The 23,638-nt window shown below is 39.4% G+C and overlaps 1 protein-coding gene across 1 annotated transcript in view; it reads left to right on the top strand.

Annotated features, from left to right (window-relative positions):
* Positions 1-1,866, top strand: part of LOC116238226 (sodium channel protein type 5 subunit alpha-like) — a 51,667-nt gene extending 49,801 nt beyond the window's left edge. Inside the window, exon 33 of the mRNA XM_090143203.1 lies at positions 565-1,866. Coding sequence (XP_089999329.1) covers positions 565-1,709 — 1,145 coding nt within the window. The 3' untranslated portion in view covers positions 1,710-1,866. The remainder of the gene's footprint in view (positions 1-564) is intronic.
* Positions 1,867-23,638: the final 21,772 nt, after the last annotated feature.

The raw sequence follows: 23,638 nt of genomic DNA, 5'->3' as shown, positions 1-23,638 counted from the left end.
AGGTCATCTGTTTGTAGTCATACTTTACTACTGCTGAAGGTAACGGTAGGATCATTGGAATGAACTGTGATGGAGGATTAATAGTGATAGCAGTTTTCTTTTATTTTCTTTTTCTCTGATCTCTCATCCAAATACCAAGCATTACAGTCAATTACTTTTAACATCTTTTAACATCTGGCTCATGCCAGCAGCAGCAGGAGCAGGTAGGGGATAAGCCCCATAGCTTCCAGCACAGGAGCCAAATGATTTGTAAAGGGTTTTTAAAAATACTAGCATGCTTTATCTCCTGAGCTACAGAAATTTGCGAGAATGCATTTTTCATGTTAAACAGAAAATTGTTAATTCTGCAATATTACAAGGTATTACAATTTATTTTGCTTTTCCTAAGCTCTTTCATAAGCCATTGCAATGTTGGTGATCATGTTTTTTTTCTTGAAAGTGATGTAATATGAAGTGATGAAGCTGATTACTTACCTCACCCAAAGCATAGAATGTAACAAAGTGACCGTAAGTATAGAAATGTCATTGGTATGTCCTGAAAATATTTTCTTTTTCCTTTCAAAGGTATTGCACTTGCTGAAGTCTTTTCAAAGTTCTTCTCTCCTACGCTTCTGAGAATTATTCGTTTGGCACGAATTGGCCGCATCCTGAGATTAGTTAAAAGAGCTAAAGGAATTCGAACTCTTCTTTTTGCTTTATTGATGTCTCTTCCATCTCTGTTCAACATTGGCCTCTTGCTATTTCTGGTTATGTTCATTTATGCTATTGTGGGCATGACAAATTTTGCCTGTCTTGCCTGGGAGGGTGGGATCGATAACCTTTTCAACTTCCAAACTTTTGATAGCAGCATACTCTGTCTCTTCCAAATCACAACATCAGCTGGCTGGGATGGCCTCTTGAGTCCAGTGTTAAAAGAATCCAAAACTTGTGCTCCCAACATAGCAGATAAGAACAGCACTACTTGCAAAAATAAAGTGGTTGGTATTACATTTTTTGTAAGCTATGTCATCATATCCTTTCTTATTGTTGTAAATATGTACATAGCTGTCATTTTAGAGAATTTCAGTGTTGCCACTGAAGAAAGTGCAGATCCTCTTTCTGAGGATGACTTTGATATGTTTTATGAAACCTGGGGGAATTTCGATCCTCAGGCAACACAGTTTATTGAATACTCTGCACTTTCAGACTTTGCAGACGCTCTGGCAGAACCCTTACGCATTCCAAAGCCAAATACAATTCAGCTCATATCCATGGACCTCCCAATGGTGAGTGGAGATAAGATTCACTGCTTGGATATCTTGCTTGCCTTCACTAAAAGGGTTTTAGGAGAATCTGGGAATTTTGAGGGTCTTGAATTACACATGGAAGAAAAATTTATGGCTGCCAATCCATCTAAGGTTCCCTACAAGCCAATTACTACTACACTTAAAAGAAAGCAAGAGGAGGTGTCAGCGCTTGTTATTCAGAGGGCCTTCAGGAGGCATTTGCTGCAACGTTCTCTGAAACATCAGCCTTTCTTACACTGTCGTAGACGTTATAACAGTGCAGTCTGCGCCGATGAGATACATGAGAAAGATGGTCTGATTGCATCAATGCTGAGTGAAAATTACGGGAGGAAGCTAGATAAATCACAAACTACATCTTCCATCTCCCTCCCGTTATTTTACGATGGTATTGCTGGAACAGATACTAATAAGGTGGGCACATAGTTTGTCCCAAGCTGCAACATTTGTGATAAAACTGATGATAGCTGTGCTTTGGCAAAGAAAACTTTTTGCTCCCAGAGCATGATATTCTAAATGTAAAGAGATTATAATATCTATTAAGTATTGTAATTATTCTGTTTTGCAAATGCTCCTTAAATAAGATTGGTGATAAAAATTAGATGAAACTCAAACTATGGATTTTTTTTTTTTTTTTAATCAGCTGCTGGAGCTCCTGAGTTAATTTTTACTTCTGTCATTTTTTTCTTTTTTATTCCTTCATATTTCTGGTTTTATGGAAAAAATCTGTACAAGATGAGCTGTAATGTGATCAGCAGGCACACAGGGCTGTAGAACAATGTGCATCTCCTCAGAGAGAATGCCTGGATTGAAAGCTTGCTTGTTGTAACAAAATGAAATAATTACTGCATTATCTGTGAAGGCACTCATTCAGGATGCTTAAATATAATCATCCACTAATTTGTAGGTTGTCTGAGACCATCTTCCTCCTGGTTCCTTTGGGAGTATTTACACTGAAGGATTCTTGAGATGTCTTTACACGTGCAACTAAGTGGATTTAGCAAATGATCCTCCAATGGCTGTGCTTGAAAGTTTTATGTAATGTGTTCTTTGTATCATTCAATACAGGAAAACTGGTGATGACAATGTTTGAAAAATCAAAGGGGATTGTATAAGAGCCATTGTTTCATGAAAATCTTAAAAATTACTGTACCTAAAGTACCTAAGTATAAATACTTACTGGCTCTGAAAAAAAAAAAAAAACCCAAATAGAAAATGTGTGGATGGGTTTGTATTAACATTACTTTTACTGTTTTTTATCAGTTTAGTTCCATCAGGTGAACTGATACAGTTGTCTCAGAACTGCTGATGAACCATGGCTAATTAATAAAGAGCTCAGATGCTTACATAGTTTTGTCTGTTTTGTAAGAGGTGTCTTATCTTTCAGTTTTGGTTTATTACATGACACAATCTGCTGTTAGAGAGTGCAACCACAGCAGGGGCTTGGAGCTTGATGATCTTTAAGGTGCCTTCCAACCTAAGCCATTGTATTGTTTTATGAAATAGAACTGTCCAACAGGACAAAAAAAAACCAAAAAACCTCTGAATGTTTTACTCATTATCAAATCAAAAAAGATTAACACTTTTAGCCCATCTATCAGGTAATTACTCAATTTTTACAGCTATTTCCTGTACTAAATACAATTAAAACATGAAAAATAAAGTCAAATCTAAGCATAGGATAAGTAGAAGCACATCAAAGCTGAGAGCTAAGTTTAGGATTGAACTGCATTACTTCCAGAGCAGCTTACATTTAGGAGAAAAAAAAAAAAATGACCTTGCAAACCTTTTGGGATAACTCAGAGATTTGTGTGCATGGACAGAGTGGCTGTGCTTGGCATCATTCCTGAGCACCACAGGTTGCTTTTGTGCAGGCAATGCACAGCGAGTGATGCTTTGCAGGCAAAACTACTTCTGTGAGCTGCCTTGAGTTGTCAGCTCGTGTTCGACAACGAGGTGCCGTTAGATGGCAGCGTTTACTGTGCTTTAGAAGATGGCCAATCAAGCGAAGCAGATGGCAAACTTCCACGTGGAACTATTAAATAAATTGTAAGTTACTTCGAAAATAATGTCACAGTTCTCTGTTTTTCTGCACTGGGCTCTCAAGCTGTAGCCACGGTTCTCAGTAGGGGCTCTTTTTTGCTGGCTGTGAACCGGATTTCACATATGACAGCTTGACGGATCTTCGTTATTGTGAAAAACTGCCTCCTGCAAGCAGCCATCCTCCTACAGCGCTGCATCTTCCAGGCGCTGGTTGTGAGCGCGTCTCTACTCACCGCAGTGGGAAACGTTTGTTAGGCAGGGGTGAGAGTGCTGTGCTCTTGTGTGCTGGAATAGAAAAGAAGACTGGGACAGGTACGTGAAAGAGTTTTAGACAACATGTTACAAGATGCCAAGTTTTTTCTTGCATCAGATTTTTACAGTTCAAGGTTACGTTGAGTGAAACAGCAGGTGCTGTGTCGTAGGAATTGGAAACACTGGAGAGATGAAGGCCTTCATTTTCATTGCTGGGACTATTCAGCTGGCATATGCACATCCTTGGGGATTATTTCACCTCAGAACCATAAAAAAAGGGTTTATGCACAGATCAGGATTGAGAGATCTGTTGTGTTATGCAGGAGGAACTGTACTTATTACCATTGTTCTTAACTACCGCCAAGTAATAGCAAGTCTGATTTGGGTCAGCAGACTTTACAGGCTTACCTTCCAAAAGCTCTTTCACCTGCCAAGGTAAAAGGTCTGTCTGTTGTTTCAGAGCTGAGAAATAAAATAGGGCTGGTGCATGCAGAGCTGCTCATCCCTTTTGCTCCTCAGAATACGGACATGACTTCTGCATGAACACTTCTGTGTGTATACATGGTATCTTATCACATCTGGATGCAGGGGATGGCTTCTTCAGTCATTGCTAGGGTTGTAGAAGGCTTTTCAGTTTTAATAACCCACCAGTTAATTCCCAAATTCATACTTACTGATATTTTTTGTTGCATTATTAAATAAAAGAAAAAGAAAATCATGGCGTACTTTGCCTCCCATCAATACCAAAAATGTTGTAGAATCTTAATAGGAAATTAACAATGGAGTATCAATAATCCCATTAGCTGGTTCACTTAGCACAGTGTCTCATCCCAGATGCATAGTAAGGAAATGTCCCATATTCTGATGACTGAAGGAATCGCAGCATGATGACCCTTCCCCTTTGGTATCCTGAAGTATTGTCATTTCTAGCAAAAGGATATTCTGAAATGATAGCTTAGAAGCATCCTTTATGCCTTCCCTGTTCAAAATGTATGTATCATGCAACAGCAGACTTTAGTTCCAGAGATGGAACCTATATCATAAAAAAACAATTGGGAGCAATGTCTCCATCAGTATCAGGTGTGCATTCCTACAAAACACAGAACTGTTCCTAGCAAATTGTTTGATTCCTTCTACATTTGGAAGGCAAAATAGCCAATAAATCTGTTGCTTTGAACAAAAGGAAACTTTCATCCTGATTCTCAATCCAACAGTACAACGTCCCAAGCTTTGCTTTAAAGAGGCAGATATTCCTGCTGTTTAACTCAGATATTTACAAATTCAAACCCAGCATTTCAGTGCTCTGCTACCAAGAAGTTGTTACAGATGATTAGGAATCAAATTCCACGTCTTTTAAAAATTAATGCAGCTCAGTTCTGGGGGGTTCCTCAACATAAGAGACATTAGAGTAAGTCCAGGACTAACAAGTTGGTGAAGCACATAACCATAAAGAGAGGCTGAAAGACTGTTTTATTTAGTCTTAAGGCGAAGAGGTGAAAGGATGGCTTTTAGTTTTGCCTTCAGCTTCCCAAAAGGTGATTATAGGGATGAGAGAGTCTCTGTGGGGTGCACATAGATACATCCAAGAGGCACTTTAACAAGCAAGTTCTGATTAGATATTAGAAAAAAAACCAAAAATCTGCAGTGTGGGTGGGTCAACATTGAAACAGATCACCCAAAGAGGTGGGATTTCTGTCTGTGGAGAAATTCAGGATGCAACCAGACAGGACACTGAGCAACTTGATTTAATTCCAAAGTTGGATCTGGATTGGCCTTGGGTTGGGTTAGATGAAATTTGGATTGCTCTATGACTCCATGACAGTGGCCATATCCTTTTCAAATGTAATTGTTACAGGCACACGGGTCTTACCCTCCTTATTCAACATTTGTATTGCACAGGGGTCTGAGTAAAACCAGTCAGCAAGATTTTGGATGTGCACCTCTAGGTCCTCTGTACAATAGATTGATTAGAGCAATTAGAGAGAAAATTAAGAGAAGACTTCTTATCTATCTACCTCCAATGGTAAGATGCTTCTGTAACTCCTACAATGTCGTGTTAGATTTCTGAGAGTTTCCTCAGTAACCCCATCCATTATAAATATTTGGCTGGGGACATTGAGCAGCATCAGAGCAGAGTTTGGTGGCAGGAGTTTAGGCTCTTTGCTCTGCAAATTCCAGAGAAAATATGTGAAGGCATCAACTTAGTAAGTGGTTTTATTGATTTGCAGGGAGGTTTGAAAGAGCAATAGAGATGTTTTGGCAACACCTCAGGAAATATAGCTGTTTGGGCAAATCTGTTACACTCATCTGCTTTCATAGTTCTGTAGAGCTAAGGTAAGACAAGCCAAGCTGATTTTGGTAACAGTTATTTCTTTAATACAAAGCTGTTCTGTGCAGATTAAGGATCTCTGCAGGATCCAAGGGAATGGCCTTGTAAAGGAGCAAAGGTCATTGCTAGGTTAGATTTACCAGAAAAGCTGTCCTATTTTCCTGCCCAAACATTACATGTGATTTGTCCCCACAGGTATATTAAAGTACTCAAGAAAAATAAAATTACAGCATTTTTCAATGTCTGCATCTTTCTTCAAATGAAGATAATAGAACAGAGATAGTATGTTAGTAGTGTACCTGCTATGCTACAACTCTTAGCATTCTCTGTAGAACTTACCAAGAAGGATTTCATACCACTACTCCAAATATCTACTTTTTTTTTTTTGGCTATGGCTGGAAGTATCAGTTACTATAATAGCACAGACATAAAGAGGCAAATAAAATGGAAAGTCATTCCTTTGTTCCTCATTTGCTACATCCCTTGCTATTCTTACTAGAGGAACTTGTAGTTGTTACAGCCAGTAACAACTTGTCTATGAGAACAAATTCCTCACTGTCTGTACTCAAAAATTCCCACGAACACTTCCAGCTGCTGCTTCACCTTCTACTTCTGAACAACATTTAGAGAAAATTTATCCCACTTTTCAGTGAAACGACAGTAAATTCTATTCCAAATCATACCAATGGGACCCCACCAGAGCTGCTTTAGAGAACGACATTTAGTTCCTCCCTATACTTATGTATGGCCCATTAGGCTGACGTTTTGTTTAGTATAAAACTTGTACTTATGTCCATTATGCCTACTTTGCTGATCATATTCTCAGCTTCCTACTGTATATTATTTTGTCCACCATCTGTGCAAATGGCAGAATATGCTGTGGTTGAGAGAACATCACATATAATGGGTAACAGCTGAGGTCTCTCACTGTCCCCTGAGTAGGGTCCTTATCCCTTCACAAACAGCTGCACCTCATCTTAGGTATAATAGATGGGTTTTCTGTTTTGTTTTGTTTTTTTTTGTTTCGTTTTGTTTGTTGCTGTTGTTTGTTTGTTTGTTTGTTTGTTTAATGAGAACATATCTCTGTGTTATCTGTGTTATTCTGTTTCCTTATGCCATATTGTTTCATCACATTCATGGTGATATGCATGAATATACCCAGCTGCCAAAAAAGAATCTTATTGCTCCTTACATTAATATTGCCCATTTCATTTTTTTACATTTACTCTGCATTCAGTCCAGAGAAAAGGCATTTGCTTCCTATGTGACTGACCAGGAATCCTGTACCATGGAAGAAGGCTGAATGGAGATGGGAGAAGTGCAACCTGCCCTCAAAGAGAATAATGAAGAATGTCACTGATCGCAATGGTTGCTAAGAAAGCTGACTTTATCTCAACACAAAGGAGACCAGAGGGTTGCCTTCACTTTAGCTGGGCTTCTGTGTCAGTTGAGTGGTGTAAATATTTCACCACGAGTTCTTTAACAAAGCGTATCTCTGGAGTTACCAAACCAGCATAGGTGGTGAGTGGAAGAAATGTGCTCAAACTGATTTCAACCCACACAGTACTGTGTCCAGATGTGGAGTCCTCAGTACTGGAGAGATCTGGACCTGCTGGAGTATGTTGAGAGGAGAGACATGAAAATGATCTAAGAGAAGGAAAACCTCTCCTGCAAGGACAGACTGAGAGATCTGGGGCTGTGCAGCAAAAGCTCTGGGGAGAACTGAGAGCAGCCTTTCAGTACTGAAAGGGGCTGTAAGAACAGAGGGTCTGTTGTGATAGAACAAGGGGAAATGGTTTCAATCTAAAAGAGTGGAGGTTGAGATTGGATATAAGGAAGAGGTGGTTTGCAGTAGGGAAGGTGAGGCACTGGCACAGGTTGCCCAGAGATGTGGTGGTGCCCCAACCCTGGAGACACTCAAGGTCAGGCTGGATGGGGCTCTGAGCACCTGATGGAGCTGTGGGTGACCCTGTTCACTGCAGGGGAATTAGACTAGATGGACTAGTCCCTTCCAAATCAAATTTTTCTATGATTCTACGATTCTATATTCCTTCCTGGAGAATGAGAATGCCCAGTGTCATGATAAAGGCATGATTATGGGTTATAGAGACAGTGACAACAGCCATCTCCATTTAAGGCTGTAAATTTTATATGTTTATCTATGTATACAGAAGCAGGTATTTTAATTGCCGAGCAATTAAATTAACTTCATAATGTTTTATAGCATGTCATGAATAATATATAAGAAATAAAGTGAATCAAACCCCATATTTCCTGGTTTGGTGATGTTGATGGATCTGAATACTACATCCAGCTGTAGTAGAGGATAAAACAATGGGCAGTGGTGATCAATGAGGGGAGGCCTCGTGGTGACCCAGAGGAATGGAGGGGCAGCACTCAGCTCTGCTCTTCTTGTGGGTCCCTTCCAACTCAGGATACTCTATAACTATGATTCTAAGCCATTTTCTCACAAGACACTTTGCCTTTCTGAGACTGATTCAGTAAACTTGCTCCTCTACGTAACCAACTGGTGCTCCATCCTTCCTGTAAGGCTTTTTTCTTATTCTGCCTTTCTGTGGCATTGAAGAGCAAAGATATTTACTCGCTTTAGAATGTTGCTGGCCTCTGGCCCATGCCAGTGCTACTAAATGCAAATTCAATTCCCAAGTCCTCTACCACAGCAAAGAGGAAAGTTTTTTGCTGGCTTCAAACTCAAGGAACAGTAGATTCCCAGAAATCTTAAAAGATCTGCCCTTCCCAAACACTCAGTGATCTGTGGGATCTGTACCCCAGTTAATAAACAAAGACTGTCCTACCATTTTTGCTGTTCCAGGCACACCACTTGTGTGTTCCCATAAAGCCCAAGAGTCTCTGAAAATTTGGGATGAAATCAAACCAAGTTACCAGCACTATCCTTCTAGCTTCTGCTTTGTTTTTAAGCCAATGAGTGCATATGGGGCAAACCCACAGAAATGAGTGCTTTCCATGTAACAAAGTAATGATTCCTATACAGTCTTTTTCTTGCAGGGTAGGAAAATATCAGACCTTTAATGCCTTAAAAAGTAATCTTTACCCAATGCACCAGTTTTGCCCTTGATGACTCTGCTTACCAAAAAAAAACCTGCAAAAAAACCAATACAGTTTCTGTATCTGAATGAGATGCTGTATGACAGTGGTAGAGAAATACACACACTTATTTCCTCTTCACTTTCTCCAAATGTTTTGCAGGAAGCTGAAAGTTAAAGAAGTTATTATTAAAATATGAAAATTGGATCACAATCTAAAAATCTTGTCCTGTGCATGTTGTATGTCTGGTATCTGTTTGTGTTGTTGTATGTAAATGTTTGTATTATCGTATGTAAACAAAAACAACAAGGTTTGTAAAATAATGTAAACATGTGATTCCACTTACAGGGCATTTATTTTACCTTAGGAAAAAAAAAAATCTATGCACTTATACATGCAAAGACATTTGTGGATTTTTAATGTTACAACAGCTGCCAGAAGACAGATTGTCTGAATTTTCCCTTCTGGAGGATAATGAAGCTCAACAGAAGTATGAGGGTGACACACAGGTGAGACGTTAATGTTGTTTCAGATTATTACTACCTCTGGCCTTTATGTGATTCTGACACAAAACCAGCTGTGGCTGACGGAGCGCGGATGCTTGGAACAAAACAGGAAGAGTCCTTTTGACCTTCCAGTCGTGTCTTCCTGTTTCCACAAGTTCCAAGCTCTTGTTTTAGCTGTAAAAGACAAGGGTGAGATGAATGTTGAAACAAATCCTAGATACTTTCTATTCTGTTTGTTGATTTTGATAGACCTTTAAAGCGTGTTTTCGGAAAGGCAATTTCAGCCACTTCTCCTAGCAGAGCCCAATTATGCATTGGCTGAAGCTCACTGCATCTATCAAAGTGTCACAGATGCTTTCATGTAGGCAATATATTGCTTTGTTAGGCCCAGGAGAGGGGAAAAATGAGGCACCCCGGAGTCTTCTCCTTAAGTAGGTGTTGAGCAAATTAGCCCCGTTACAATTCAGCATGCATTAGTCCATTAAAGAGCTGGAGGAAGATTCCTTTGTGTAAATGACCAAATGGCTTCACTGCATATTTGTATTAGTCATTTCCTGTTATTCTTTGAAGAAAGTTCGTGATACCTGATATTTAGAAGACCTTAATTTCCATGAGTGTAACTTTAAAAAAGAATTTAATGAAGGAAAACATTCCCATATATTTAAAGAGGTAATTAATTTCTTTTAATATCATCAAATTAAATTACTTTTTGGCTCAAAGAACATGATAATTTCTCAATTTGCAAATACTCATGGAGTTATCTTATGGTTAATGTTGCTCCTAGGGTACAATGCTTCTCTTCCTTTGCCAGAGCATTTCTACTGCTGTTCCCAGATCAATGGTAGACCACATCAAAGAACAGGAATTTGTGTCCTCTGTCAGAGGACTTGGACATCGCACCTGGATTACGCATGCTCAACACAAATCAGCAGGATTGACCACAGGAAATGCTGCATTTCAAATAAAAAGATGAAATACTTGGCATAGCAAATTCAGTGGTCCAGAAGGGGAAAAGACCTTTCTCATGGGTGGTTAACATAGTCAGTAAATAAGAAGGACCCAGAGGAGTCCACAACGATGCTCAGGGGCCACTCAGAGGACCTCTCCTATGAAGATAGGCTGAGAGCTCGATTTATTCATCCTGGGGAAGAGAAGGCTGCAGGGCGTCCTCATTGTGGCCTTCCAGTTCTCAAAGGGGCCTACAGAAGAGATGGGGAGGGGCTTCATCAGGGAGTGTAGTGATGGGATGAGTGGTAACAGCTTCAAACTAAAGGAAGATAGATTTCAGTTAGGCATTAGGAAGAAATTCCTTACTCCAGATGTGCTGAGGCCTTGGCCCTTCTGCCCAGAGCTGTGGGTGCCCATTCCTAGAGGTGCTCAAGGCCAGGCTGGATGGAGCCTTGGGCAGCCTGAGTTGGTGGGTATCTAAATATACAAATAATCCAACTGCAAAATGAAAAGTTTTTGTTTCACCATGTTCAATGTGCAGCCATACCCTATGGAGTGGAGAGCAGTTCGTTGTGCTGCCGAATTAAATGCTAAAGCTGAAGTTATGCACCCATAAAGCCTTGTGTGACATAATCTCACATCATCTTGTAGTAACTGGTGCTACTGTAGAGCAATACTCATAGCCTGACTCAAGTGGCAGCAGTGAAGAGAGACAGAAATGTTTCTCCCTATTGATGAATTAGGAAATAGCATACCACCTTGGAGAACCCACATTAAATCAGAGCTCTTCAGTGGTTGGAAAGATCTATGATAGTGGTTTGATGCCTTGACTGTGAAGTTCTCCTCTCCTCACACTCTCTTGTTCCATCAGAAGTTTAAAGATCAACTGAAAATGTTTAAAAAATGAGTAAAAAAAATTGTATGCTCAATTCTCTTTGACCACAGACTACCAGAGCCCAACGTGGTCATCATCGAGCAGGAAACTGCAAATTAAGAGGCAGAGATACTGAAGAAAGACCTCAAAGAAACATGTAATATGTGCAGAATTTAGTTATTAAGATAACAAAGGGAAAGCTGCTGGAGATTTCCCAGTTTAGATTTGCTCTCACAAGTACTTTGAAGGATCACAGACCTCTGTATTTCCAAACAGTATTTAACAGATTTTTTTTTTTTTTCCACATATACGAATCTGATGAATAATACAGGCTCTAAATCACCACAGTCAGCCAAATGGATGCTTTAGTTGATCATCTTATTATGTATTAATTAGCTTATCCGCTTGTTCTCTGTGTGTAGATCCTCAAAATTGGTTACTCCTGAAGGATTGCTCTTACCAGCCTGGACCTACATTTCAGGGTCCAATATCTTGATGTAATTCTAAGCTGCTTCTGATTTATGTCAGATAATAAGATTTTTGCATTTATCACAAAAAGTAGAAACGTAAAGGATAGAAAAGTTTCTTAAAGAGTAAATATCCAGTATCTGATAGAGATAGGGAAATATCTAGACATATTTAATGCTGTCTGATGAAATAGTGTTAGTAATGTTCATTTTCTAAGTTGATTTACTTCCCTACTCTAATTCTCTTAGTACTGTTCCTGATAGACCACTGAGGAGAGAGAAAAGAGCAGTGCACAGTTTTCCATTCCAGTAGATGATAAGCAAATTTTCCTGATTGAAATGTGCATTGGACCATTTAAAAAGCTGAAGATTACTGTATGTAACAATGATTTTAATACATACTTACAAAGAAAGCAATTTCCTGTTACTCTGTAATACCAATTATCCATTCAAAAGAGGCTGAATTTTACATCACCATGATTTTTTTTCATTTAATTTCATTCTCTGATAAAAGGAAATGAGATTCCTTTATACTAGGTCTTTATTTTGACAAAGATGGCAATTAACTACTTTATACCATTTAGGCTTCACTGTTATGTGGATCAGAAAATGGCTTCAGCTATTCTTTTAAAATAAAACAGCAATGTAATATATTATAACAGCTATTCTAATCTCTATGCAGTAAAAACCATCATAAATCACTAACAGCTCTCTGCAGCACCATTTTCCTGGGTTTCAGACTGGTCTGTGAATACTTAGCCCATAAGCTGCGATTTATGAGGAATTCTCCTCTTGACTACAAACTTTTGGTCTTCATTGGACATGTTATAAAATGGTGCTGAGAAGGTTCCCGTGGTGTGAGGTCATGGGGACACTGTACAGATGCGCGTGTCTCCTGGACATTGGTGTGATTTGGGGGCTACCTTCCATAGCAGAGTCACGATAGCAGAGTCACGATAGCAGAGTCAACGACACATCCTCTCAAATGAAAATTTGCCAACACAAATCTCATCCTGGTGATATCTTTACAGGAAAAAGCAAGCATAAGATGGGTGATTTCGTCCTTGGTTTGTCTGTGTAAAATCGTATCTGTTGTAGATGAAATTATCGTACTGAAACAGTGAGCTCACAGAAGTTGCAAAACAAATTTTTTTCCAGTCTCTGTTAGCATTAGGAACCACAATACTTACAACTGAGAAACTGTTATTCGTTATTCAGATGTGGCACTGAGGGATGGTCAGTGGGCATGGTGGGATGGGTTGGTGGTTGGACTTGGTGATCTTAGAAGTCTTTTCCAGCCTTGACGATTCTCAGATCCTATGGTTCTATTTTATTTATAGCAAAGCTGCCCCAAATCTGTGAGGCTTTACTTTATTAACGGCTGTATAATTTCACATGGAACAGCTGAAAGCTGTCAGAGAATTTTAACAGACAATATTGCTAGCAGCAGTGAAGGAAAGCATCACAACACAGACGTTTTCATTTCCCAGATGAAGGCACAGTCGCTGCTAACACTTTCTATTTGGGTTTCATGTCTCTTCCCCAGCAACGCACAGTTGAACCAGTTCTGATTGACACATCTTTATTAAATGATAAACTATGTTTATGCCACGTCCTTAAGGGAGAATGACAGTGAAATGGGAAAAGAATTTATAGTTAACTTTTCCAGATCATATCTAACTTCTCAGAGAGGACCAGCGATTAATCTTTGCTACATTCAGTGATGTGATATTTCAGAAATACATGCAAAAATGTTTACACTTGTGCAACTCATCTGCTTTCTCCCAATTAAAGCTGTCATTGTAGTTGTTATTGTGTCCCTGTTACCATAGCAATGAAAGCTACGTAAATAGCTGGGTAGATGCTGACTGATTGCTGCACCTGATATGTAATTTTTCACAATCTACCTTCCATTCATTATTTCCTAAATTGCTATAAAATAGCATAATTTATTATAACAGGTACATATGTGCACACATACCAATTACAGGATCGTCAGGAAACACACAGAACGAAGCTGATGGTTATGCTAAGGAGAACAAAGAAATAAAATTCCATTGTACTATTTTTAAGGAACCGTTCCTCACCCTAAAGTTGTTGCTACACTGTGGAAGGTAAAATGGAAGAGACATTTCAATCTCAATTTAAGTTGACTGCTCAGCTTTATTGTAGATTAAACTACTTTAATTTTAATGAATTTCCCTTTCTTCTAATAGCAAACATACATCATGTGAATATGTTTCACTTGTCTTTAAGTTCAAATATCTCTCCATGTATTCATCAATCAAATGTCTGACCACTTAATTAAACCATTCTAGTCTCACTAGCATGCACAAACATTGCTTGGTCATTTAAATACGTCCTGATTTTTTCTCTGTAAGCGCCTTGATATATATGGATAAGTTCCAGATGTTTTCTTTACAAATGAAGAATGCTTTTTGGCTCTTCATTTAGCAAGGCTGACATTTTTTCATGGCAGCGTTCGCATTTTTCCTTTTTCCAATTTCTTTTCCCTGAAGGTTTATTCCCCTCCACCTCCTCAGATTGGCTTGAATTTGCTGAGGTTGGAGGTTCTTCACTTGATGAAGAAGAGGGGACTCGAACTGCCGTGCTGTGAGAACAGTGGGTGAAACCAGGACTTCATTTTGGATGAGGAAGGAAAAGACACTGCCAACGATGCACCAGCTCATCCAGCTGTTAATATGTATTTTTTCCCCACATGTTTAAAGGAGGTGTTACGCTGGCATGACAGGCAGAGGTGCAGAGTGGTCCTCAGCTCACAAAGAGATTCACATGTAGGTGCCATCGTACATCAGCATACATAACCTCAGGATTTAAACTTCCATCATACCCAGTCACTGTTGATGGAGCCAAGACAACAACAACTCTCTCCTTCTAGTAAATGCATGTTTTGTTTGGCTACTGCCATTCAATTTCCTGCATTTTTCTTGATTTGCTGCCCTTCATAAGCTGTTTAGTGAGTGGTGACCCGCAGCCACTTCCCAGAACAGGAGATGTGGGTCACCTGCTTTCCCAACCATGAGGGCAAAACACATCGAATGCTGGAAATGATTCAGTTCTTCCTTGATCATAAGCAGTCAGTGGGCTATGCTAAGTCAGTGTGCATAAGGAACATACACTGAATGCCTTTTCAAAAGTGCCTTTTGAAAATGCCCAGAATATTTTTAATTACTAAGAGCTAAGCTTCTCTCTGATTAAGTCTGGACTGGAACTGAAGACTTATTTGCCCTTCAGGCTTAGCACATGGACTTGGTAAAGTCTGAGAGAAACATGAGATGCAGTTCCTTATTTCTTCACCCAGAGATGATAATAGTTCCTTCCTATGGCTATAAACTTTCCCCTAGAGCAGAGAAGAGTTAATAGGCAGGATGTCACATGTACTATTTGCCTGTTTGTTCAATAAGAAAGTACAAGGTGCAGATGGTTATACAGAAAAAAGGATCTTCACAACTGGCTAAGCCAAGACTCTAACAGCTCATACTTCGGAACTGATGTCAGACGGTTTTAAAAGTGGTTTTATATACATATATATGTATGTATAAATTGTAAAAACATAAAAATAAACAAATTTTGGATGGTTTTATATACGACCAAGTACAAGCAAATAGCTTGCAGGAAACAAGAGAGGGTATGAATGGAACGTGTGTTATGAAGTATGAGATTCATCTGACTGATCAGAACATGCTACTTTTGGTACATAAGCTTACTTCAGAGTCTGGTAGCAGCGACAGTTGTGAAATAGGTGGGTTAATATATCTTTTGCCTGTTTCAATCTGTCATGAGATTTCCTTATCTCATTTGTGGATGGTCTTCCTGATCATTACGTATGTGCTTCATCCTACAGCAATGATCTCACTAAATTTAGAGCCAAACAAAAACTTCTGCCCAAAATGTTGATGTTCTGCCAGTGCATCAAAGTTGGTGACCTGGTGTACCCTCACGACTTTTATCCTGATTTCTCACGTTCCTACAAAGATTTGAAAGAAGATCACTTTGAAGACAGAAGGAGATCAGTGACCAACTCACACTTAATGGAAAATAAAATAGCATGTCTCAGTATATTACAAGGCTGTGTTCTTGGAATAATTCTCTTCCACTTCAACCAAAGGCCAAAACATAGATGGGGCAAACAATTGCTTTATTGGTCCTGATTTTATTTAACACAGGGAAAGAGCTGTACCAAGATCTTCTGAGTCAAAATAGTTCTTACATTTTGAAAGGACTCTCAGAAGTAGAGGCACGGTCTCATATTCCATCTGGAGGTCAGTTTCCTTTCTTTCCTTTGATCCATCCCATTTTGGATATCTAAAATGTTACAGATCCTGAAAGAAAAAAGCATTTTGAAATGAATGTATCAGCCTTGATGTGTCACTTTGGTGTCTAATGCTTATATTTAATCCTTGCACAGACGATGCTTAATGAAAATAAGTCATCTTACCTCCGCCTTAGAACAGAATCACAGAATCATTAAAGTTGGAAAAAATCTCTAAGATCCCCAAGTCCAACCCCAGACCACCCCCACCATGCCCACTGACCACATCCCTCAGTGCCACATCTCCATGGTTCTTGAACGCCTCCAGGGATGGTGACCACCACCTCTGTGGGCAGCCTGTGCCAGTGTCCAGCCATTCTTTTGGAGAAGAAATTACTCCAAATTTTTGCACCGTGTCAATTAACACGGTGCCACAGAATGAGCCCTGTCCCATTTTCCCAGCAGTGCAGTCACAGCCCTGGAGGAGTGGCTCTCCCATCTTATCCAGCAGTGTCTGCAGACGTGGAGGAGCTGCAGGTTTTAGGAGTGTGTGAACTCTCCCAGATTCCTGTCCTACTTCCTATGTATACCAATATATACGTTGCTAATCTGAATCAGGTTTGAGTATTGTACATCTCTACACACACACGTGTGGGTACATGTACACACAGATGCAGTGATGGAACTGTCATCAGCTCTCCTGCCTTCTACCCAGCTTCACTCATAACACATCAATATAAACTGAATATTCTGCATTATTCACCTTCTTAATGCTTGACCAAAGGAAGAACTGAAATACTCAAATACAACACAAAGGCCAATGCCTTAATGAAAGAAATAGTGATGTTGTAGAGCGGATAGCTGCCACTGTGAGACTGAAACGCACATTTGCCCCCACACCTCCCGTTCACTTTGCTCTGCTCCCTCCTGATGATCTGCTTTCTTGTGAAATACAGTCAGAAACCCTGCGATGCAATGCCAGGCTTGGAGCCTCCCCAGCTTTGCTTACTGAGGTTACAGCCTTTCCCATGGGACTGTGTACCATCACATCAGTTGCTCTGATGACTAAATAGATGCCTTCGCTCCATCCTCCTTCCCCTCCCCCAGCACCCCCACATACAAATAACACCCTGATAAAGAGCATTGCCGAGTGGTGAGGGATTGCTGAGAGGGGAAGTGGAGATGATGACTGCAATGGGGAGGATTTTCAACACTCTCTTGTGAGATAACTGGGCTCTGTTCCTCCAGCACCAAAAGAAGTGACTCCTCCTCACACTACATTGGAAAGAACGTAAGTTCTGTGGTTTGCTGCCTTTTGTCTTAGAATGGAAGTGATTTGTGCTAGGGTCTCCTGTAGGATTCCCTCACCTGTTATTAAGGAACTTGAGTAGAAACTTTTTTTTTTTTTTTTTGCATATGATGGTATATAAAAGAAACAGAAAGGCAGCATGTTTGCACAGGCTGTGTGTCTCTGTCCCTATGGTTCTGACCTGTTATTTTATTGGAATATGCTATCTAGGCTCAAAAATAACATACAGAACAGAGCAAGGGCATATAAAGAATAGGCATACAGGTGTGTAGAGCACTTTTATTTCTTTAAGAATGGTAGAGAAATTTTAGTATACAAAGTTTGGGTTCCTGAGTTGTAACGTTTATTTCAAAACAAAGACAGAAAACAATAATTACCTTAGGTTTTAAAAGATTAATTTATCTTATTTATCTTATGCTACTTGTTCTGATACAGTCTAACATTTATTTTTCGTGAATTAATAAAAATGGTTCTTATTTCACATCAATTTGTTTTTAATCAAAGACTTAATTAAATTTCCTTTTTTTTTTTTTTTTTTTGAATGGTTTGGACTATTTGGTGAACACATGGGTGGAGAAAATACACTACTAAGTGAATTTTGTTGGGGAATTGTTAAAGAATGAAACAACCAATATGAGAACACATCCTCGGCTGTTTGCAGGGGAATTGGCAGTAGAGATGAACACCTTTTGGAACTTGCAGAAACGTCAGGAACTCTTTACTTTGATGAAGTGGAAGAGATTAAAAGTTTTGTGTTTGCATTTGAAAGAGCTGCAATAGTTTTTATCTTCTAAGAGTGGCAAAGGCAAGTTCGTTTTACCACAGAGATAACAGCATCATCTAGAGACAGTATTTAAACGGAGTAAAAGCAGTATATTATGCAGAGATGTTCTGTATGGATGATAAGGATGATAGACTATGACAGCTTATATAAAGACCCAACAGAATGAGCCTCTCTGGAGCTTCTAGCTGTGGTTCTACACCGCTCCTTTGTCACAAATTCGTAAGTTTTGATTATTTTGTTCTACTACGTTTTCGTTTTCTTTATGGTTATTTGATTTAACCTGAGAATATTTTCCATTTTCTTTGAAATTACGATTTCTTTCTGTGGAATGAAAAGTGCAAATGGTGAAGTTAATCATGAAGAATGAGGAACTGCCTATTAGACAACATACCTAGTGCAAATACTATGGCCAGAACTGACCTACTGACAGTCAGAGGTTTAAGGCCCTATGTTTGGTAACACACTGTTTGTGTCATTTCTTATGTTCTCTATAAACTGAAGAAATGGTGGACAGTGGACCCAGAGGACGTGGAGTCTCCTCCTTGGAGATGTCCAGGAGCCACCAGGATGTGGGGCTGGGCACTCTGCTCTGGGTGGCCCTGGTGGGGCAGGGTGGGACCTCCTGCTCACCTCAGCCAGTCGGGTGTTCTGTGATATGAATTATAATGGTGACACCATTTGAAACTGCTTATTTCGGTTGCATTAAACCACACTGTGGACACAGGTTTGAAATTAATGCAGTTTTAGCTTAATTAAGTTTCTTTTCTTCCAGAGTCAAGTAATTTCACTAAACTCAAAGCCACTCCCACTGAGTGCTTCATTGCAGAAATCAAGTTAATTTTTAGTAAAATTATCTGCATGAAGCTGCAGCTCTTGTTGTATAGTTGCTCTTAGCTTCCTGTAAATTTTAAGTGGTGTTTAGTTCTCATTCCTTAGGGGTAAAGTGAATTTGAATTCCCTGTTTTCCACAAACCTTGAACATACATGAAGTCTGGAGAGGTTTCAGTCCAACACTGCAAAATACACTGCTAAAAATCACAGCTTGTCCACCTCCCAGCTGCAGCACATGCTCCTTTCCATTGTGCCTTTTGCAGGATCCAGCCTTCCAAATTTTGTGAAATGAATGAAACTGTTTTCCCTCCTTTTCTTTCTCATTTTGCACGTCTGAAAAATGCGAAGCTCACCTTCTTTGGCCACACTTCCTAAATTTGCCTCCACATCACCTTATATTCCTTGTTACGGCACTTCCAAATCAAGACGTATTTCATATCACTCAAGGTTTTTTGCACATAGTAATCAACTTTAGGTAGGATTATTCCTATTCAAATTAGGACAAGGCTGAGTCCTAACTTCCTCCTCCTCTTCCTCTTTTCCTTCTTCTTCTTCTCCTCCTCTTCTCTTTCTTCTCCTCCTCCTTCTCCTTCTTCTTCCTCTTTTTTTTTTTTTTTTTTTTATTGTCCCATCATCTGTGTCCAGCAAGAGGTCAGTTTTCTTACTAGATGAGACTATAATACAGTAGAAGGATCTTTATCTCAGTGCTCCATTCAATAGTCACTACTTAAGGCCAAATGACAACGTCATCTCATTGGACTTGGATACCAGCAAAATTTAATCACAGACATATGCAATTTTATGCATTACATGACTTCTCTGTAGCACAGTTCCAGCCGTGTCATTCATAGTTCTGGGCTGAGGGTTCTTCTTGGGTTCTGATCCACTTCTTAGACTCCTCACAGGTTGGAGAGATGGTCCTGAATCCTAGTGGTGGGCTGTGAAGTTTACCACCAGCCTCTGTTCTCCTGTTACCCCACTATCCATCCCTAGATAGATTCCCAACAGGGAATGTCCTGTTGATGCTTTTCAAACTGCACCACGGTGTTTGGATTTGCTATTGTCATTGCTGACACTCGCAATCTTGTTCCAGCCATTTCTGGACACTTTTTGCACTTCTTGATAAACTACAGGTTGTTTGTACTGTTGGGCTGTTTTCTTGGCATTGTTTCCCAATACCAGTGAAGTTCACAAGCATATACTAGTAACTGTACTGATGAGATCTAATTCATCCTAACTCTTGTTGCAGTGGACTAGCCTATGGTCATTAAAGGCACTTCCACTCTTATCTCTCATGATTCCTGTGGCTGCCATAGCTTCTTAACTTCCTCAGAGCTTGCAACTGGCTATTTGACAATTTGTCAATCGACTGCTCAAGCACTTACAAAAAGTGATCTCTGCACAGATTTAAATTATTTATGATAGCAAAGTAGCTGAAAATTAGTCCAACCTTAATAGGCAAAGGGAAATGTGACTTAACGGTTCACTAATTGCTAAGAAGGCCTGTCCTGTAAGTAGTCATTAAGGAAGCAATGTAATATCAGGCAATGCTAGAATTTTTATGTGTTCACAGTCTGCTGGCAACTAATGATGTTTGCTCAGTCCTGTCAATGACTGCAGAATTACTGATGTTTGGAAGTTTAGCATTTACCCATTGGTTGAAACGGAAGAGCAGGCCTAGGAGATGGGGAAGTAGAATTTATCTCATCTCACACATCTCAGGTAGTCAGTAGCAGTCAGTCAGTGCTGATGCCATGGGATTCAATCACCTGACATACAGGCATCAAAGCAGGCAGTTGGAGAGGTGGTGGAGGTGTTTCAGTCTGATTCTGAGATATCTGCAGTGAGGTGAGACAAATCCCACCCAAAGGGGCATTCTGGGTGGATGCTAACAGCCTTTATCAGGTCTTTATAAATTATTTTGTGTATCTCTAAGCTGTTTGGTACCTTCATTCACTAGTGCTGAGAACTGGGAACTGTGAAATTCCAGAGTGAGAGTGGGGTTTATCTCACATTAAGTTTTATAAGCAACAGAAAAAATCAGGAGAATTTTTAGCCTAAATTTTTGCCTAACCTGAATGTTTACTTATGCTTATCTGTGCCCTCAGATTTGATGATTACAAAGAGGGCATAGAATAGCTAGATCAGCTGTTGCCATCTCCTTTCAGTCTGATGTCACACTGGAGCTCTCAGCCAGCATACCTGCAGAGGGTAAACAAATTTTGGATTTTAGCCTGGTTCAGGTAAAGTGTACTAATGTAAAAGTGGAAAACTAATAAGGATATATGCTATCATTACCCTTGGCAAGCTCAATGGAGCTTCTTGGATGGTATTATTCAGAGCTGGGGCATTTCCAGTTGTCTGCTGTAAATAGCTAGGCAAAATGGGGTGAAGTTGAAGTAGTATTTGTTTGACAAATGTAGAGATGTCTTGGTTGTTGTTGTTTATTTTCATTTACCTTTCAAATTAATGCAATATTTCAAATATGTTTGTTGTTTTGTTATTATTATAGCGTTTCAGGAAGCAAGGAGCATAAGCTGAGACCAAAAGGGGTCTAAATAGATTAAGACAGCCAAGAACAGAAACAGGTTGCTCAAAGAACTTGTGCAGTCCTGGACCTTGGAGATTTCCTTGGATAAAGCCCTTCCCTCATGACTGACCCATCTTTGAGCAGATTTGACTGGAGACTCCCAAGGTGCATTCCAACCTGAATAATTCTGTGATTAAAAAATAATGTGCTGATAAACAAAAGCTATTACATACATGTATAAAAGATCATTAAAAGAATTCCAATTTGGTGTGAATTAATTATTCTCCTTGCAAAATAGAGAAAAGTTTTTGAGGGTAATATGGAACTGTTCTACAGAAGCTTTGAACTGTTGTTAATTAAACATTTCCTTATTCAGTTCTGGAAAGTTTTTATCTTACATACTGGAAATTCAGACCTAGAAAGATGTAGCACAGCCCAAAGCTACCATGGTAACTTCAGGAGATGCAGCTGGCATCTCTTTCCAAGGTGCACACTGATGTTCTTGGCTCTTCATATAATTATTGGGAGTAAAAGCAGCTTGTTCTGTCTAGAGTCCCTAACTGTTCCTCCTCATGTTGGATGTCATTTTCCCTAGATAAGATGCAGAAGAGTAGGAAAGCAGCAATACTGAAGGCAACGATAACATTCTAGCTGCTCCAAGAGGACGAGTCTTTTCACATGTAGCCTTCAAACAATTGTTATTCCAGTTTCTTAAGAGAAGCTTTCTGTGAATGTTAGAAAAGTATTTTTAAGTAAAAGGAACAGTTTTAACAGGTAAGAACTGCAGTCATTCAATCTGAAGAAAGGAGTGTGTAATAATGTAATTCTGGAAGTTGGATTGCATTAATCACCCTGGTCACTGAGATCACAATTGTAATTGTCAATATGTTTTCACATCTTTCCGAAACAGCTCATGAATCCAGGAAATCTAATAATTGGAAGCAACATTTATTTATTAACTGAGGATTGAATTTGAGTGATTGTAATTGCAGGAAAAAGAGAGAAAACGTCTCTGATAATACTCTTGTTTCCTTACCCATCAAAATGAATATTTCTATATTGGAAAAGACACTTGGAAGAAAGGAATTTTAGTTCAGGAAGCTATATGGCTACACATTTGCTCTTTGAAAAAACATTTCATAGGGAGTACCTTTGAAGTCTAAAAAGCCAAATAATCAACAATTTCTTTGGTTCTCTTCTTCAGCTATGTTGATTTCATTCAGAGTGCTCTGATATTCAGTCTGTTGAAGGGTAAGAATGCTTTATTTTAAAGAGGCCTTAAGCTTCACACTGTCCTTAGACGATATACCTCTTGAGAAAAGACCAAAACAATACTTTAATGCTTCATGAGCAAAAATGGATTTACATTAAAACCTTTTACTTTGGTCAAATTGATAAATCATGCTTTGTTCATACACACAATTAAAGTCAGCTGCACTCTGAATGCTATATTCTTTGAGACAAGAGCAACAGAAACTAGGAACGTAGCTTGAATGAACCTGGAAGAGTTTTTTTTGAGATTACTCCAAGTTTAATATTCATTATGTTTTATTCAGGAATGGGAATAGGCTGAGTAGCTCACAATTGCCTGTGAACAAAAAGTTCAATTCATTCTCTCCAAAGCTTGTGGCTGCTATCAGTGCAAGTTCTACTGCTCATGTGTGAAACAGCAAAGGAAAGCATCCATTTCCTTTCCTTAATGGTTGTTCACCTGTGGAGCAATTTGTAAAACACCAGGAGAGAGAATCTCTTGCCTGATTTCCAGCTCTGTCTGAGGCTCTACAGACTCTACCTGTCTCCATGCCTTCTCCAGCCCCCATCCCAGCAGCACTTTGGGTGCTAGGATTTTGTTATGCCTCGGAGTAGTCCTGGAGGAGAACAGTGTGACAATCAAAGGTTATTTTCAGGGATTTGAAAGAAAATTTAATGGAAGAAAGGAGAGAAAACTTAAGAAACCTGCAACAGGACCAGAATTTTAATGGTGAACTTCTGCAATCGAGTAGGCTTTTATGGAAGTACCATGTGGAGGGTTGGTTATGTGTGGATTATTTGGCACAGTGCAGTGTAAAGCAATTATTGTATTCCCTCCGTGCATTGCACAGAAATGGTGTCATTTCATGTATCATTCACAGCTCTCATTATT

This window comes from Phasianus colchicus, chromosome 6 (genome assembly GCF_987193195.1).
Source record: "Phasianus colchicus chromosome 6, bPhaCol1.hap1.1, whole genome shotgun sequence".
Classification (NCBI taxonomy): Eukaryota; Metazoa; Chordata; class Aves; order Galliformes; family Phasianidae; genus Phasianus; species Phasianus colchicus.
Note: the sequence above shows the minus strand (reverse complement) of the source record. Positions and strands in the feature narration are given on the sequence as shown.